Source organism: Perca fluviatilis, chromosome 2 (assembly GCF_010015445.1).
Source record: "Perca fluviatilis chromosome 2, GENO_Pfluv_1.0, whole genome shotgun sequence".
Taxonomy (NCBI): Eukaryota; Metazoa; Chordata; class Actinopteri; order Perciformes; family Percidae; genus Perca; species Perca fluviatilis.
Window position 1 is genome coordinate 23,793,016 of NC_053113.1, and position 19,510 is coordinate 23,812,525.

The 19,510-nt window shown below is 40.1% G+C and overlaps 2 protein-coding genes across 4 annotated transcripts; one reads left to right on the forward strand and one right to left on the reverse strand.

Annotated features, from left to right (window-relative positions):
* The first annotated feature begins 323 nt into the window (after window positions 1–323).
* rps6kb1b (ribosomal protein S6 kinase b, polypeptide 1b) lies at window positions 324–8,958 on the forward strand. Its single transcript, XM_039790975.1, has 15 exons — window positions 324–509; window positions 1,909–1,952; window positions 2,048–2,168; window positions 2,352–2,420; window positions 4,219–4,366; window positions 4,451–4,508; window positions 4,837–4,937; window positions 5,172–5,262; window positions 5,434–5,524; window positions 5,651–5,758; window positions 5,862–5,924; window positions 6,219–6,296; window positions 6,982–7,089; window positions 7,429–7,541; window positions 8,018–8,958. The coding sequence occupies exons 1-15, from the start codon at window positions 441–443 to the stop codon at window positions 8,271–8,273; spliced, it is 1,518 nt and encodes a 505-aa protein (XP_039646909.1). The 5' UTR covers window positions 324–440; the 3' UTR covers window positions 8,274–8,958.
* A 541-nt stretch (window positions 8,959–9,499) lies between these two features.
* slc33a1 (solute carrier family 33 member 1) lies at window positions 9,500–16,437 on the reverse strand. Of its 3 annotated transcripts, XM_039790981.1 has the most exons (10): window positions 16,325–16,396; window positions 16,172–16,219; window positions 14,483–14,937; window positions 14,170–14,323; window positions 13,872–14,067; window positions 13,547–13,746; window positions 13,243–13,427; window positions 13,032–13,149; window positions 12,282–12,497; window positions 9,500–12,166 (listed from the first exon to the last, which is right to left on the reverse strand). In XM_039790981.1, exons 3-10 carry the CDS (start codon window positions 14,893–14,895, stop codon window positions 11,999–12,001), a joined length of 1,650 nt encoding a protein of 549 aa, XP_039646915.1. In that variant the 5' UTR covers window positions 14,896–14,937; window positions 16,172–16,219; window positions 16,325–16,396; the 3' UTR covers window positions 9,500–11,998. The 3 variants fall into 3 exon arrangements, with proteins under 3 accessions (XP_039646915.1, XP_039646916.1, XP_039646914.1); XM_039790982.1 differs by lacking the exon at window positions 16,172–16,219 and having other exon boundaries at window positions 16,325–16,437; XM_039790980.1 differs by having other exon boundaries at window positions 16,172–16,401.
* Between the last annotated feature and the right edge of the window lie 3,073 nt (window positions 16,438–19,510).

Consider the following 19,510-nt stretch of genomic DNA (forward strand, 5'->3'; position numbering starts at 1 on the left):
GGTAAAAAAGGAAAAAGGAAAAGAAAAAGGAATAAACACACACAGAGACCGGAATAGTGCAGTCAATAATTATTCTGGATCCAGGTCCTCTAGATAGGGGCCAAGAACTGAAATAATGTATTTTTGGAGGATTTTAGATTTTCTAAATGATTTAAATTTAACTGTATTGTTAGATTTCTCTAAATGTGTCTTGTGTGTAAAAGTTGGTGAAACGTCTTGCTGTGAATGGCAATGGAAAGATTTAACTTGTAATGAATGTATTGTTGTTTATGACAAAAATAAAAGCGAATGCTAAGGTTACCACCCCTTTTGTTGAGAGTTGTACTGCGCATGCTCAGTGTAGTAGCCGGTTATGGCGGCGGTGTGTGTTTGTCCATGAGGTGGGGGGACGCCTGCTATTCTTGCGGTCTGTGACAGAGCGATCCGAGCGAAGCGCTGCCATGGCTGGAGTGTTTGACATTGATTTGGACCAGCCGGAGGAAAATATCTCCGACGATGAGAATGAGGAGGTACTTTAATGGAAGATGTTGAACGTAACTGCGAGAGTTGTCATAGCAGAAACTCTTCGCGTACAGTAGCAGGCGCTTAGCCTGGTAACGTTAGCCTGCCAGCCACCGCAGGCCTGCTCCTGCAGCCGGAGCTCTAGGCCTTGTCAAGCAGGGTTAGCAGAGGCTAATGCTAGCCCGCCACCATTAGCCTTACAGCGATAATGACAGAGCTGTCACTTGTTTGCTTTTTATTTTACTAGTAGCGATAGCTAGTGATGAACTGCATGCGTTGCCAACCCCGTCTCGTTTAAAACCCGTCGCTGTCATGTCGGAGTTGTGCAAACAGAGCCTTACTTGGCCAAAGGTGCTGCAGTGATAAATGTGGCTCGGTGTGCAACAGTTTATTTTGGCAAGACTGTTACAGAGTGAGACTTTATGGACTGAAAGCTGGTGCCTCTGTTTCTGTTCACACACCGAGCCTAAAATGCAGCGGCACAACACTAGTATGGATTTACACTGTACATTTAATTTAAAATAACAATTACATTAAATGATATTAATGAATTATTATTATTATTATTATTATTATTATTATTATTAAATAATGTGTAAATACTGCTTTATGCAATTGTCAAACTAGAATCTTTTAGCAAAGCCATCATCACCTGCTATTATATGACTAGTACAGTCATTGAATATGAGATAGTAATTAGTAATGATCTACACACACATATGTTCATTTTTTTATAAAGATAAACAACTTTTGTATAATATCTTGCATTATGTGGATGTCCATGTAGCATGGATTGGGTAACATCACAGCTCCTGTGTTAATGTCAAGTCAAACTTTGTAAACAAGCAGATATTTTGGCTATTGTACAGTACTGTACAATTGCTTTAGCCAAAATATCTGCATGTTTACAAAGTTATATCGGATATAATGAAAGTTGGGCTGCAACTAACAATTATTTATGAATTGATGTGACAGTTGTTTTCTTCATGAATCCATTAATTGTTTGGTCTCTAAAGTGAAATTAATTTGTCAAACTAGAGAAGCTTGAACAAGAAAATTACCATTTGAAAAGCTTGATTCTATATTTATTTGCAACCATTATACCGTTTAAAGCTATTTATTTGTATAGTATGACAAGTATGATAAATGCTTTACTACTATAGTATTTAAACAGACATAAAGCGTTTAAACACAAGAAGAAAAGAATATACAGAAATGTCCTTATGAGGTGAAAAAACTCCCACAGAGTTTAATAAAAAAATGAAGTTATTTAAGTTATTAACTTAGTTATTTAAGTTAATTTCTGTGTGGGTTTTCAGCAGCGAGCAGTGCTCATGTTTTCTCCCTCCACTTCCTCATTAAAACAAAAACGTGTGTTTATGTTGTGTTTTCTACTTTTCCATCCAGGTTCAAATCAGTGATATCATGGACCAGTGCAGTGGGTTTGAGTTGTAAGTATTCAATATATCCTTCTGCGCTTGTGTTCATGTATGATTTGATTTTTTTTTGCAATGGAATCAGTAATGCATTGTATGTTTCTCTGCAGCAACATGGACGACTGTGAGAAGATTGAGATATCGGAGGACAACGTCAATCAGGGCACAGAGAACATCAGACCGGAGTGCTTTGAGCTGCTGCGGGTGCTGGGGAAAGGCGGTTATGGAAAGGTACTTATGGCACCCAAGTAGCAGCAAACCTTGGGAAAGTACACACAACATGCACACACTCCTACAAATGCACCCCTTTGGATTATTGTCTCTCTATAATGTGAAGCTCTGAGTTATATTCACACGTAATTCTTTCAAGTGTTGATTATTTAAAACATGTTAATCATTTCCCCTTCTGTGCAGGTTTTTCAAGTTCGAAAAGTTGTTGGAGCTGCATCGGGCAAAATATTTGCCATGAAAGTCTTAAAAAAGGTATTTTTTTATGCTTAAATCACTTCAATTGGAGCATTGTACAGCTGCTCTGTTTGTATCCTATGAACATATGAACATTGCTTGCTCGTCTTGTTCTTACAAATAAACATTATGGTGCTTGTATCCTCTATCTTCGAAGCAAGTGGTGGGGTAAGACTTCAATGCTAGTTGGTAGAGTGCCATCTGTGCTGCGCTGCTGCAGCCTTGGCACTTAAAACACTCTGCCACAGCCCATTAGATTCAGCTTGATATTCACACAGCTTCTGCTTGATTGGCTAAAATATACCCAGTGACACATTGAAGACCTGCCAGATTTCAACCAGTCGTTTCAATCTTTCAGCTACAAAGTGGCAGGCAGCTTTGATGAAGGCCAGTAGTTTTGGGGCAGAGCCCAGGGCCCGTATTTATGAAGCATCTCAGAGTAAGAAAGCAGTCCTGACTTGCCCACAATTCTGTGAAACATATGCAGTCCTGCATTTAGGCTTTTCCAGGTTTCAGGAGAGCTGCAGAACTGTCCAAACCTGTTAGACAGTGAAATATGCAACATATGCTTCAGCAGCTGTACAAATAAACAATGTATAACATTTGATTTAGAATAACATAACATTTTTCAAAGATTTAATTGGAGTAAAATTCTGAATTTATCCAAAGTAATCCCCCTCTAGAAAAAGATTAAATGTTATTGCAATTTACACTCAATTAAAAACAAGAAAATATAGCTACAACAGCAATGATGTAGGACTTAACACAGCCATGTCTATTATTCCACCTTGAAATGTAATTATACACTAACATGTAAATTGTGTAAAGATAAGTCCTTTTGTGAGCAAAACTAGCTTATAGTAATACAAGTGACATAATGCTTAATACTGTAATTCATTTTCCTGCTTCACAATAATTCAGCGTGTTTTGATAGTGCTGATTGCACATTGAAACCATTGAAAAAAAAAACTAAAAGTCGATGTTAATCAATGAATAATGAATTCATAGTGGTCATATACCAATCATGTCGTTCACTCTTAAATGAGAACTTTGATTAATTACTGCTGCGTTTGTGTATCTGTAGGAAGGCTCATAAATAAATCCCACTCTGAGGTCGAACCACAATGATCTTCAGATGCTTGATGAACACGAGCCCAGGTTAAACAATGAAAGTAGTAGCCCGTGGCATATTAGAGCAGCTAGTGGATGACAGTTAGTTAGTTTTGACAGTTTTTTGTTGTCCAGTAAAGTAAACAAAAGCCCAGTCTGCGAGTGAGAAGGGGCTTAAAATTCATAATACAATGCATGATTCATAATCGGTCTCAACAAAAAGTGAAATGTCAAGAAAGTCAACAAGCATGTTATCATAGGGCTTGTCACAGCCTCAGTCTGCCTGTTGGAGCTTCATCTGTTGTCGGAGTTCTGACACTCAAAGCTGAGACAACATTGCTGCTGACAGGCAGCTCTTTGGCTTTCTGACAGAAGTGGTTAGCAAAAATAAACAGCACCAGGAGGTGAAGAGTGCGGAGAGCTGGAGGAAAAAGAAGGCACTGTACATATAAACCACAATAGTGCCCAGTCTATTGACCTCCTTATTCTCCATAGAATATTCAAGCGTGGTTTTCATTGTAAAGCTTTCGTGGTGCATTTCTTTGAGCAAGTAATAATTAAGGACTTGTCATTGTAGCCTGTTGACAGGACAACTTTGTTGTGAGGAGCATTTCACATCTGAGTGGATCAACACATGCCCAGTGTTTCACCTCTCTACTTTTCTCTTGACTAATGTTGATACACTTCTTGGGGGTGGGGACACCAGGCTATGATTGTACGCAATGCCAAGGACACGGCCCATACCAAGGCAGAGCGGAACATCCTAGAGGAGGTGAAGCATCCCTTCATTGTTGATCTCATCTACGCCTTCCAGACAGGAGGGAAGCTGTATCTCATCCTGGAATACCTGAGTGGTCAGTATGATAAATGCTGGGATGTATGTGTGCTGTATGTGTGACCGTCATGTTAACTGCATAACAATGTGTTCACCTGTGCAGGAGGAGAACTGTTCATGCAACTGGAGAGGGAGGGCATCTTCATGGAAGACACAGCCTGGTAAGTGTTTTTACTGTAAATAGGGATCCGCAGACTATCGGTGTCATCTGTTATGAAATCACCATAGAAAATGTATGTAAAACTGGTATGTCAGGACACTTCAAACATAGTGTAATTTTTTTTTTTTAAATCGGCACACAATGTATATGAATCTACAGTTAACTATAGCAACCATTGTTAACCCCTCACAATAGGTTAAACTGACTACAAACATATGGTTTATTGATATCATATGCATATCAGACTTTGGATTTTTTATTTAGAAATGAAGTGCTATTTATTGGCATGAAGTTTGTTTTCAGTAAAATGTTTTTTTTTCTTTCTCTAGTTTCTACCTGGCAGAGATCTCCATGGCTCTGGGCCACCTGCACCAGAAGGGCATCATCTACAGAGATCTAAAGCCTGAGAACATAATGCTCAACAACCAAGGTGTGTGTGTGTGTGTGTGTGTGTGTGTGTGTGTGTGTGTGTGTGTGTGTGTGTGTGTGTGTGTGTGTGTGTGTGTGTGTGTGTGTGTGTGTGTGTGTTTGTGTGTGTGTGTGTGTTCGTGTGTGTTCGTGTGTGTTCGTGTTCAAAACTTCCTGCATTTGACCTTAAACCATAACTATCCATATGCACAACAAATATCATGACACATAAATAAAGATGTTGTTTTCCTTCCAGGCCATGTAAAGTTGACAGACTTTGGACTGTGTAAAGAGTCAATTCACGATGGCACAGTCACCCACACTTTCTGCGGTACCATCGAATACATGCAAGTTGTGCTCTCTCATTTTGCTCCTCCTCACTCCTTCAATCACGCTGGTGCTATCCCTTTGTTACGCTTGCATAACAAAACGTGCAATTGCTCTCCTTCTTTAATGCTTACTGTTGACTCATTAACATTCATTTCTTAATGAGAAATATTCCACTCGCATTGTTGCAGGGCCCCAGAGATCTTGATGAGAAGCGGACACAACAGAGCAGTGGACTGGTGGAGTCTGGGCGCTCTGATGTACGACATGCTCACAGGAGCGGTCAGTTAAACCTTTTCAACATAAAAAAAAGGCTTTCTACTTGACTGTTATTAGTGCACTTTTATAAAATAGGAATCAGGATTTGGTAATGTTTGAATAACCCCTTCTTCTCTTTTCTCACTGCAGCCACCATTCACTGGTGAAAACCGAAAAAAGACCATTGACAAGATCCTGAAGTGTAAGCTCAGCCTCCCACCCTACCTCACACAAGAAGCAAGAGATCTCCTGAAACGGGTATCTCCTGTTTGTTTAAAGCGTATACGCTGTGTGTTTATCCAAAATAAGTGCGGAGTTGTTGTGTAAGTATTGCTTTGACATTTGTACGCTGGTTGTACAGTTGCTGAAAAGAAACGCCTCGTCGCGGCTGGGAGCGGGAGCAGGAGATGCCACAGAGGTGCAGGTGAGAATAAATAGTATTAACGGATATTTTCATCAGTGCTGCTAAAATAACCGGGGGATACGACTGCATAACACAGAGGGGCTAATTGATTGAAGTGTAGCTTGGTTCCTTAAGCACAACCCAGAGACCCTAATATGCGCATACTGAAAGAGTCCTTGTCCCAGAAACCCTCTAAGGACATACTGGTACTAAGACTCTCATACATGGTTGCCCGTGGTTGCATGAATGGCAGCTTGTTTCCCAGACTTGGAAGCTATGTTTTATGGCCCTCTGTTTGTATTTGATATCCCATAGGCTCATCCCTTCTTTAGACACATCAACTGGGAGGATTTGCTGGCTCGGAAAGTGGAGCCTCCCTTCAAACCTTTCCTGGTGAGTAGCAGAGGAGCAGACGACAAGGCGTTCTGAATTGGTTACTACAGTAAGACGTGTAGTGTGTTTTGGAGTGCGGATCGGGCCGCATTTGTCTGTCCGAGCCCGGCCCCCGTCTGACAGAGCAGTAACCGAGCCCGCCCTGAGCCCAACAGGCATTAAGATATTTATGTCAATTCAGTCAGTTAAAATAAAAAATAAAAAATTCTCATACTAATGACACATGTACATTTGTAGGAAGGCATTCGGAAATGTCAACAGATGAGCGCATCAGCGCGCACGTTAACACAGGCGTGCGCCTACATAATAAGCTTTTCTAAATTTAAAATGTTCAATGCCTTATCGTGCTGATGTGCCCGACCCGAACCCGAGCATCATTTCTAATTATCTGTCCGAACCCGGCCTGACGGGCTCGGTTCGGGTATCCATCCTCTAGTGTGAGAGTGGGAAATTTGAGAATGTTAGTGAAATTCAGTCTTTGTGAATTCACAACTAATGTTACTTGAGGAGCTTAAGTTTTTTATTTTGTGATATCGAGATTCCGGCTACATGCTCAGAATAAACCAACTGAACAAGTTTTGGTAATTGAACCCAGCTCTTCTCTTGTTTCAGACCTATGTGTTGTTAGTTGACACATCTACTCATGTTGCCGCACCTGTGTTTGTCTTCCCTTCTATCTGAGCAGCAGTCCGCTGAAGACGTGAGTCAGTTTGACTCAAAGTTCACCAGTCAGACACCAGTCGACAGCCCTGATGACTCGACCCTCAGCGAGAGTGCCAATCAGGCCTTCCTGGTAACTTCTCGAACTACATTTCCCCATTTTTTTTGTTTGTTTTGTTATCTCTTGATCACAAAAGAAAGTTTCTATAAACAGCATGTTGCCCATAAAGTTAATTGCTTATGCATTAATATTAGTTTGTGTTGTCTTATATTCAATTTAAAAGATTGTCGCAGTGCAGCACAAAGCAGTATAAATAACAAGAAACCAAATCAGTCAGGTGGAGCCTGGACATTTAAAGTCACTGCATTGCTGACTAAGACTGCTGCTTCTGACCGAGTAATAAATAATGTCTTCCTGCCCCTCGGATGTGACTGTGCACCAACTGTATCTGCTGCCTCTTGGTTTCTGTAGGGTTTCACATACGTCGCTCCGTCAGTCCTGGAAAACATCAAAGAAAAGTTCTCATTTGAGCCAAAAATCCGCTCACCTCGACGGATCATGGACAGCCCAAGAACACCTCTCAGGTATGTGTCTGCAGCAGAGTTAGCTAATGAGCTATTTTTCATCTATCGTCTGTAGGCAGGTTATTACGAATGGCCTAATATTATTAATACTACAGTACAAAGCCTTTTTTAACATCGAAGGCAGGGGACTACAGATGAAAAATAGCGTTTTGGCTAATTCTGGCTTTTTTAACCCATGGGAAATCATGTGTTTTATTAATTTGCGCTGTCCCCTTTCATAAATAAACTAAACTCAAACAACACAATATGATACAATAAAAGAAATAAATATGGTTGGCATCCTTGACTGGTAAACCCCATATAACCATAGTGGGTCTAATGGGTGAAATTCCTGACATTTATCATTTAGAGGCCTGGCCTGCCTTTCTTGCATTCAATTTTTGTTATGCATTTAAACATTTTCCAGATTCCTTCCCAATTATACATAAAGATTGGTGGGTATAAAGAAAAAATCCATTTCCCTTCTCTCCTTTTAGCCCAGTCAAGTTCTCAGGGTCGGACTGCTGGGCCCGGAGCCCCCTTCTCCCCGGCGGAGGGCCAAGTGTCCTCCAGTCTCCTCAGGACCAGGCCATGGAGCTGTCCACCCCGGAGCAGATGGACGTCACATCAAACTCCGAAGCCTCGGCCCCTCTTCCCATCCGTCAGCCTGCCGGGGTCAACCTGGCTCAGATGAAGCAGCAAACCTATCCCGTCGTGGCCAAGCGGCCCGAGCATTTACGTATGAACCTATGACCCAACGGGCCTCTTTAGGAGAGTTTATTTCTTGATTTATTTTTTGTTGTTATTTTTTAAGAAACAAAGCAAAAAGATATGGATGCTAGAGACAATTAAAATCCAAAAATTGCACATCCGCACACTCCATATACTGTCACAACCTGGAGTTTGTGCGTGGGTCTGGGTGTCCAGCTTGCTGCAGGTAAGTGCTACCGACGACATCACCGCCTCACCACTTCTCCTCCGACACCTTTAGGTCTCGTGACCCGTGTCTTCTGACCCTCTGTTTTCTGAACTGGACTAGTAGGACTGGAAACCCTTTGAGGAGCCACAGCTTTTTGTGCGACCTGGAAAATCAAAGGCGATAATGAATCCCACAGTATGCAAGCTATTTACTCTAAAATACAGTGCTGTACAAGATGACGTCCAAAGTGCTTTGTGCTATTTGAATGAATGCCAGTGAGAAAATTGCTTCCATTGGGAGAGTTTTACAGTTCTTCTTAGATACAAAATGCTTCCTGGCTCTGAATGAAATGTTATTAATTAGGTTTATTATTGAAAAAGATCAAAGAAATGATCATTGTGAGCAGCGGACAAGCAGAGGTTCTGGTATTGATGAATATAGCTTTGTCTTACAATGTTTTACAAAACGGATGCATTAACTGCTATACATCAATGATGAATCGGAGCCTAAATTAAACAAGAAAAAAAAAAACATGTTGACTTTTGACATTCTTTCAGCATTGGTGTTGAAGACTGAATGGTTGATTTGATGATGGAACCATACTTCAATTGTCTGCTCTTCAGGCATACTACACTGTGGGATGTATCACTGTATGAGTTGACGCATCACTATACATAATTCTGCTTGATCACCATGACTACCCAAAATGTCAAACTGATCTAGGTGCTGCTTTGTGCGACCCCACTCCGGCCACCCAGGAGACTGTGGGCCTCGGCGGTGACGGGACGTCACACCCCTGGAGTGAACTCCTACTGGAGACTGGCACCAGTTGATCTGGACACTGTCTGCAGTTGTGGGGTTTAATGCTAAAAAAAAATAAAATCGGGGCAACGTTTACAGCCTCTTGTATCAGCGTTCACTTGTTTAGGAGGGACATTTTAGAAGTCCCGAAAAGCAAGGAAAATAAACTGTAAGAAATAAAGAATGCACAGTGTCTTTTGTGTATACCGATAATCATCCATATTCAAAGTTTCAGATAAAACATCTAGAGACCTTGAAATGCATTTGGTTTTTAAATTTTTTTTAATTTCAAATCTCATTAACATTGCATCCTATGAGTGTCAAAGTTGTCTGCTGCTAGCATATTGAAATTTCTCAAGATACTGTCACCCTGTGCTATCCTCTTTTATATGATTGGGGATTTGGATTCAAACTAAAATTGTTCAAAGTAAAAAAAAAAAATTCAATTCAAAAGAAATCAATTAAAGGATATGAGGTAACATTGTGAGATAAATTAAAACACTGAACTTCCTGCTGCTGAAATTCTGAAGTAACAGTTTACTACCACCTAAAAGCCAATTTAGCAGAGTAAAGTAAAAACCCTGATCTAAAATATAAAAACAAATTCATATATAGCTGAAATCAACGGTCACATTGTCTAATGTTTGTCAAAGAAAATCAAAACAAATATGGTGCCCTGTTAATGGCAAAAAGGTTCACAGGAAAACGAGTCATATTTTCTATGGTCATATTACAGTGATATGCTGGTACAAATACAAATGAAATGCCCAATAAACATCAAAGCAAAGTCATGTAGTATAAAGTGAACTAAACTGATTCATTAATGTGCAGTATAAAGGAACTTCTGTGCATTTCAGACAACTGCTACCATGGTAATCTAAAAATGTTTGACCTTTTACATGTGGTTGACAAAGTTGGTATAAGACATCAGAAACTATTACTACTAAATGCAAAATGAGTTACAAATTAAGCTTTTATCCTTACATGAACCCTGATTGTGTATTTCAACATTTACATTTGACAGCAGTTGGACTTTCAATGCTGGCTTCAGAGAAAATACTGTAACATTCAGTTCTATGTACAATATGCAAAACAAACAGGATATCTTCTTATCAAATTTCTCACTGAGGCTGGGATCTGAATTGTTTTTGGAGGGCAAAAAATTCACTATGTAATTACTTACATACTTTTTAGGCTGGTGTTAATGTCCCACTCAGTTGGGATCCGCGGAGAGATTCTTGATCTACACTGCAAAACTTGACTTTATAGATGTTAAAAGGTCTTATAGGACTCCTGTAATAAATAGTTGCATTCATAGTTAGTATACAGCATAATGCATCAATAAAACTGGAAAATGCTGCGAGACCTACTTCAGGAGAGTCTGATTAAAAAAAAAGAAATTTAGTGTGCATATTATATTTTGAATTTGTTTTCTTCTTGCAACTTAAAAATACCTTAGCAAAAACAATTTACCAACATTGATAACCAAGAGGTTTAAACAGTTTAAAGCTGCACCGTCCAATATTGCTATTAAAGATTCAAATTTGTCCTATATCGGGTAAAACTAATCCGATTTAAGGAACGTTTGGAAAAATAAAAGATTGCTTCTACAAAAAAACATTTAATATCTTAGACATCTCAGTTCATTTAACCATTGATATTGGTAATAATAAAATGATTCATTAGGAATGTGCTCAGCATCATATTCTAGAGTAAGTATTTAAAAAAAAAAAACAAGTAAAGAAATAACTGAAGTAGTCATGTTTTGTGTAATCTACCAAACTACAGTATTACAGAAAACAAGTGTTACACAATGGATGTTCATCAATTTAACAACCTCATCTTCAGATGACACTAACATTCCCTGCCTTGATAATTTAACTCAAACAAGATTGGCTTTAAAGACTTTGAAACACTAAACAAGGCACAAATCACCTCTAATTAAATAATAATAATAATAATAATAATAATAATAAATAATAAAAAAATAAAAAATATTCAGATTTGAGTCAAACAGCAATGAAAGATAGTCTTCACACTGGGTTTAATTTACTTGGACTAACCAGCATCAGGACACTTCAGATAGTTTGGAGGAGTGCATTGGTATGTTTTGCCTGTCTTTTCCCTTTAGTATCCTTTTAATAGAGATTAAATGGTGACTGGCTGGGAAGTGCTGAGTCTGAAGTGCTGAGTTTACTAATGTTACTTTACAAGATTTCTTTTATGTGGAGGGGATCAAGTTATTTTATTTCACATTTGGGGCAAAAAGGCACAGAACAACTTCAATTGTACTTGTACACAGTAAACTCAAACTGGCTATCCAAGCAGGTAAGAACAAACTCAGAAAGTTATTTGAAAAAACTCTTTGTCCCAGCGATCGTTTGGTTAGGCTGTTGCAAGCAGCAGGATGGTTTAAAAAAAAAAAAAAAAAAACTAAAACAAGTTCTTCAAAAAGCTAATCTGACCTGTTGTTTTACTATTCAGGTCACTGTTACAGTTAACACAAGTAACAATGACAAGGAGCTTTCCCTCCAGAGAGCCAACCAACGGCATATTTCATCAGATTTATGTACTTTAAGGTGACAGAGGTGAGAAAGTGTAAGAGTTTTTTTTAAACGCAGCAGCTAGAGCAGGACCGGAAGGACTAAATCAGACAGATGAGAATGGAATAAAAGTGTGTCCACCATTCAACAGTTTTCGGAGCAGAGCATGTGGAGGTGCAAGAAAATAAGAGTCTGTGGTACTGATGATACGGTCATCACTGATTAGCTCTGCACCTCCATGCAGCGGGGCTCTGATCCTGCAGCCGCCTCATCTTCTTCCCTAACCACACCCACCAGGCTAAACCAATCACAACACACACCACCGACTCCACGTAGTAGCCGTCCAATGTAGTCACACAAACGCCGCCCTCCTTAACGCACAGCTGGAGATGGGAACAGGGACAAAGGAATCAATTTACCAAGTCTAGGTAATTACTTACACAACTCTGTATATCCCTCACCCCTCACCCCTCCCCCCTCTCTCCCCTGCTTACTTACCCCGGCCTCGTCTGGAGAGCCGCAGCTCTGCCCGACAGCCCCCTGACACTCCTTTGAGGTCAGGGGATCCACCATCCACAGAGCCACAGTGGAGGGCCAGTTTCCACCGAGGTTAGTGACTGTGTTCAGCAGGGTCATGTAGGTCCCGCCGATGAGGGGGTCACTCACTTTGGCATGGAAGGCCATGCAGGCCACGTACATACTGTACAACGCCACCTGAAGCAGCAACATGGGAAACATTTGTTAAAGCTGATCAATTGTCACACTTCCCATGAGATTTAAAAGACTTCATTCTTAACACATCAGTACAATCAATTATTCCAATACCAAAGAACTACAGAGATGAAAACGTAACCTCCCTCACTCAAATATGCCAGAAATGTAAAAAATATATTTTAGATTTTCTCTTTCTGTTGCACAGTGACATCTGGGGGCAGAGACAGGAAATGAGACAAGGTATAGCTGAGGCTGATGGGAATGTCATTAGTTTTGCAGGTATTTGGTCATAAACCAAAGTACCAGACACATTTTAATTTTAGAATCTCAATCAATCATAGTCATTTGAGCTCAATTCAGCCTGTTTCTAATACCCATCCTAAGTGCAGACTTGGACAAACTGTGTTAGTAGCAGTCTGTCACTGTCTGCACGTTGCTGAGATCCTGTCACCTGGAAAACTATGATAACGGCTGGGCAAAAGGCGGTAAAGTGGAGAAAAATAACACATTAAAGAACGTAACATCAATACAAACCTGATGCAATGCGTAGCTAAGCAGCACAATGCCATAGTAGTAAACAGGGAACCCTCCTTCTTCTTTCACACTGGGGGTCCACCACACCAGCAGAGCGTACAGCAGTCCTATTAGCAACCTGCAAGCACAAAACGGCAACAATGTTGGCTTTTGGTTTATTGAATGTGTGTATGCAGCATGGGTTTGTGTGCCTGCGTGAATGTGTTACAACCTAAAAGGGAAGGCCTTGTAGAAGACATCCAGAGGTCTGGGCCCTGCTGTGTATTTACTGATGATCACAGGTAGTAGGATCTGCAGAGGCACCATGGGCACTGCCAGCAATGCCAGCTGCTCCTTTGGAACTCCAGCCTCCACCAGCTTCAGACCCGTCACTGCATCTGCTGCAGAGAAGCCAATCTGAAACACAAAGAGAAGACGCGTGAGAAATCTTTTATTCAAAGCAAACGTGCAAAGCAACACCTTTAAAGTTATATTTCCAGGGTAAACCAAAAAGTTATCAAGTAGTGGTCAAGTACTTTAGCGGTGAGAAGCAGGGCACAAAAGGTGAAGACAGTGGGCATCTTGATGATAGAGAACAGCAGCTTGTAGGTTTCCATGACGCCCTCGGTCTCCTCATGGACTCTCCTCTTTCCTTTGCCCTGCTCATTTTCCCTTTTAATGATGGCTACCAAAGTCGTGGACACCAGGAACACCACTCCCCAAAAAAACAAGAAGTCTGCAGCAGAAGGACAGAAAACGTTAGAAAATACACTTTATTCAACCCAAATCCCTGCTCTGTTGTAAAGTGTCACACAAATGACTATTTTTCCGGTTAATCTATAGTTCAGGGATAGGTCGTACCTGACAAGGTGACGATGCCTGTGTCCTTGGGCACTACTCTGAGGTATTTGTTACAGAAGTTTGCAGACTCTAGAGCCAGAAAGAGTACATTCCCCAGGAAGTATCCAGCTGTCTGGCCCACAGAGTTGCATGTAGACGCATATCCCACATTCTCTCTGGATAACATAGTCAGGGCCCAGCCGTCCACAGCTATGTCCTTTGAGGCAGAAAAGGTACAGCCATTGGAGGACAGGAGAGAAACGATCTATTTGAATGTATTTATTGTCCTGAATGGGTCACAGTGTTAATGATTACCTACCTGTGTGGCTGCCAGGAACTCAAGCATAAAAAAGACGGCAGTAAGTGTTACCACCTTCGGTCCTCCCTCACTCTGCAGCAGGGAATCGACCGTCCCAGAAAGGTAGAGCATGAAGAGGCCCAGCAGGAACTGTGTGGGCACCAGCCATGACTTTCTGCACAATCAGGTGGGGGGTGGGGGTAGCATAGAAATGATCAGGAAAAAAAAGATAGTGTTGGGAAAAAAGGGGCAGCAACAATTATCCACACAGATTTAAAAAAAATAAAATAAAAAAAATAAATCAACATTATCAGTATACACGTGTCCTTCTTACCTTCTACCAAACCTGCTAAAGTAGAGAGCATCCACCAGAGGCGCCCAGAGAAGCTTGAGACTAAATGGCCAGAAGACAAAGCTGAAGAAGGCTTGGTCTTTGTAGCTGACGCTCTTACTCTGTAAGATCAGAGGGATGCTACCAGCCAGTCCCAGAGGAATCCCTTGCAGCACGTACAGGAACAGAAGAAGCAACACGTTCCCCAACTCGCCACGGATCCCAGGCCGGACTCTGTGCCTCCTGTCCTCAGAGTCTGACCCTCTGATAAGACCCTCTGCTTCCTCTTCTACTTCTGGTTCAGAGGAGCTCTTCTCTTCTTTGTCCATGTACCTCATGTTTTCAGGTTGGTTGGTGGCACCCGCCATCTTCCTATGCCGCCCGTTCTTGTGTGTCATCAAATCTGAGAGCTCCATGTTGGAGAAGTGGGCATCAAACCTGTTGTGCCCTCAGAAAATCTGCAGGCAAAGATGAGAGAGAGAAGTACTGAAACAGCTTAACTGATTGCTAATTACTAACTGCAAGTCTCAGAAACTACCATGTTTTTTTGTTTGGAAAGCATTAGCCATTATGGCAACGATACAGAAAGTTACAACAGACGAGGCAGTTCAGAACAACAATAAAGATAAAATAGGCTACAAAAATGGAACACAGTGTGCTACAATACAATTGATTAGACAGGTTTCTGTAATGGTAGCAAACAACCAACTGGATGAGTGGAAAGACATTCAGTGAACTACAAGCAGTGAAACATAAACTACACTTGATCAACACTTAATGCGGACTAGCAGACTCATAATATAAACAGTGCATGTATACTGCACATGACAGGAAAAAAAAAAAAGGACTACAAGCGACACCTGTGCAAATGAATTAAAGGTCCCATGACATTTTTTATATAGGCCTTAGTGGTCCCCTGATACTGTATCTGAAGTCTCTTTCCCCAAATTCAGCCTTGGTGCAGAATTACAGCCACTAGAGCCAGTCCCACAATGAGCTTTCCTTAGAATGTGCCATTTCTGTGTCTGAAGCTATTGAGGAGGAGAGGGGGGGGGGCAAGGTGGCAAGGCCACTTTGCTCCTTTGAAAGCCATGAGGTCTCTCTCTCATGTGTGGGCCAAATTCTCTGAGGGGGCAAAGCAGAGAAAGGGGAGGTAACCTTGCTCCTTATGACATCATAAGGAGCAAGATTCCAGATCGGCCCATCTGAGCTTAAATTTTCTCAAAGGCAGAGCAGGATACCCAGGGCTCGGTTTACACCTATCGCCATTTCTAGCCACTGGGGGACCATAGGCAGGCTGGGGGAACTCATATTAATGTTAAAAAAAACTCATAAAGTGAAATTTTCATGCCATGGGACCTTTAAACAATTGTGGCAATCAGTCATTATTGGGTTGAAAGGTGAATGCGCCACTTCCAGGGGCTCACAAAAAAGATCCAAGATTGTGTTGAATTAAAAACGAGGGCCCAGAATTCATAGAGCTTTGTAGTTCATACTATAGGTTATGGTACAATGGAAAGAGACAACCGAACTGTCCAGTGTGAAATAAATCACAGTAAACTACTGCATGTGTCCACACTCACTGCTTGGCTCGCAATCAGTCTCTGACAGAATATGAGAAGACTTACGAAGGACATGCGTGAGATGAAAAAGTTAAATCACACAAGCAGTAGCTAGATGATTCATGCATACCTGGTGATGATGACTGCATGCCAAATAAGAAAAACGGAACTCAAACAGCTAAATTACAGAGGAAATCAACGGGAAGTCGATTTTAGTCTATGTTAATTTATTCGCAAATTGATGGCATCTTGATGAAGGTAAGAAACACAAGAAAATTACTACCGTTTGACTTAAACCAGGTTACATCTGTGAACATCAACACGGAAGAACCAGGAAGTGCGGCGTGTGCGACGTCTAAATGTGTCCGGCACCTACAGCTGACGTGTCAAAGCCCAACTGAAAGGAGTTCCGCTTCAGTGCAAATACACCGTGTTTCATACGGGGAAAATAAAATAAATCATAAAATTCGAGCCTCAAATTACAATAGTGGGCTGCTAAGACTTGGTCCTCACGTGCGCACACACACACACACACACACACAAGTCTTAGTATATATATATATATATATATATATATATGTGTGTGTGTGTGTGTGTCTATGTGCACACATACATTATGATCCTTTGGGGCATACTTAGTAGAAGCTGTATCGTCAGAGGTAGGAAATATCCCACCAATAATTACACCAGTTCCAGAAAACCCCCAATTAACCAGCACAACAATTAAAGCATAAATTAACAGAGTCGTGAAGCTTTAAAAGGCTATCCTTTCATTTGTATGTTATGTTACATTCACATACAGTTAAATATAATTTAAAACACCAAGCAAATCAGTGAACAAGAGATCTTGCAAGTATTAGTGTATGGCACTTTATAATATGACTGGACAATATTATTGAATTCATTGTGAAGCCCAAGTAAGAAATGTGCTATATAAATAAAAAAATGTATTCACTGATTATGATTTGAAATCTATCACTGTTACCATGCCTTGGTGATTTATTCAATTAGTAATTATTTGTAGTAGTTGTACAGAACTTTGTTTTCCAAATGAACACAAAGAAATCATATGAATTATAACAGTTATCGAAGGTTGCCAGCTAAAGATAACATGCAATCAAATGTGATGGGCATGACAGAAGCAATTTAACCGAGGAGTTCCTATACCTAAACAGAAAAGATATTTTACTGGAAAAGGTTTTGCTTTTGGTTAAAGTGATGTTTATATTCTTTTCTATATAACCCAGGCATTGTTATAGCATTCTTTTGCCATCTCTTGGTATTATTTAGTATTAATCAGCACACACATGTCATGGACATCATTCCCAATTACATTTACAGAGCAGTGAAGCACTAAAGGGTGACTTGTGACTTCCTGGTGTTAGTTTGTAACTCAAAGGATCAAAATTAAAGTGTACACTAAAAAATACAGTGAAATAAATTAAGAATGAAGTAATGGATCTAAAATCCCTTTGGCCACCCCACAATTGTTAAACAGAAACCACACTGAAACGTTCTCCTCCATCAGAAGATCTTTTGTTAATAGTCATGATGCACCCATTACACCACATTTGAGTCAGGCGTAATGAATAATGGCATGCTCTTCCTTGTGGTTGCTATGAATGCACGTGAAGCTGCTTATCCACATAGATGGCATGTGACAACACGCAAGGCATATTTAGGTGGATCAGCATGTGATAACAGAGGACTGTGAAGCTACAGTTTTAACCATGTGAGAGGGTGTCAATCTACCACAAAGTGTCCTGATATAGGAAAACAATATATCTTATTTAGTCACTATAGACAAAAAGAGAGGCTACGCTTGAACCATCCATGTTTAATGTTTGTTAAAGTTTCAGCAACTGGGCATCCGTTTGGGGCCCCAAAAGCCCTGTATTTATTATGTCTGCGAATGTGTTTGTGAATATGCACCAATAAAATCCCAATATTAACTCTAATTACATGGACCTACATTATCACTTGCCTTGTCTACCTGTCTTGTAGAGATGATCTGTGTCAAAATAAACATGCTGATATTCCTAAAATACTATGACCAAGAACAGAGATTCACTGGTGGATAAATCAAGCCATGCTCATTGTTAACACTGTTCCACCAGTGAGTTAGCGCAAACAGAAGAGGAAGTAGGCCTACTGTTGCTATGGGTACATTAATGTTCTTTGTGCACTGGTTTAGTAATGGTTATAGTTTAACTTGTTTTAACAGACACTTACCAGCCAATCAGAAATTAGTATTTTCCATGGCTATGTTGTAAAGTGCTTTTCATTACATTTTCCACAGGATGGCGCTAATATCATCACATGAGTATGGTTCTCAAACTGTGATTATGTGCCCTAAAATGTTTAACTTCCCAGAGCAGTCGTTTCCTAATTGTTCCCCAATTAATACGAATGTAATACTTTATTCACAGAAGATGTTTGACTTATCATAGCAGGGAATGCTCAGGTGGAACTAATAACATTAATGATGGCTGTGTTCCAGCAATTATTGAGATGCTATGCTGAAATTAGTAATATAATTAGTTGCACCTGTGTGTGATTTGTCCAAATGCCTGCTTTGAAAAAGGTTTATAGAACTGTAGCCTATTAAACATTTCCCCCTGGTGTTTGCCACCCCCAGGTTGAAAACCTTTACCGTACCTCTTTTTGAAAACATATTTCAAAACTATCATAGTTTTTTTTGTAATGTATCTTTTATACTTGGAAATAATATATTAAAAGTAACCAAGAACTACAAACTTGCTCAGCACAAAGTGGACTTTGACATCTGTCTATTTGATACCTGAACTTTTGTTTTTGCTGTGAAATTGCTCTTTAGCTTTTGGTGAATTACATGTTGATGGTTTCTGAAAGCATGTAATAATCGTTATGTAGAGAAAATAGGGATACTGTTCTACATTATTACTAGCCAAAAATGAAATGTGTCAATGGCAAACACAAAAGCCTGAGGCTGAATTCGGTAACTTATGTTGTAATTTATTTTATCTGGAAAAGACATGTTAAGAGGAAGAGTCCTTGAACATATAGTATATGTGTTAAAGTACAGGGGGTTTCTCTCACATACTTGGTGCCTCTGCCTGACAAGAGTCTGAGATGAGGCTCTAGACTCATTTGCTTGTAGATTGTATATTAACAGGGCTTTCTTCATCACACATAGTGCAGTCTCAGGTGATTTGACAACATAAAGTGAGACTATACAAATTTGTCAACTGTGAAAGAGAGCGCTATCCCTTTAATACTGCCTGTTTGTATTAGGCTGTTGTTTGGCAATATTTCAAATATATGAGCAGGACTGTTTTATGCTATTTATAGAAACAAATACTTACTTTGTCAGATGTTTAAGTCACTGGTCTTAAACAAACAGTCATTTTTTTTTTTTTTATCCAGACACTTCATAAAATGAGTTTCCAAAACATATTATATTGATACATAATACTGCAATCTGAAATTA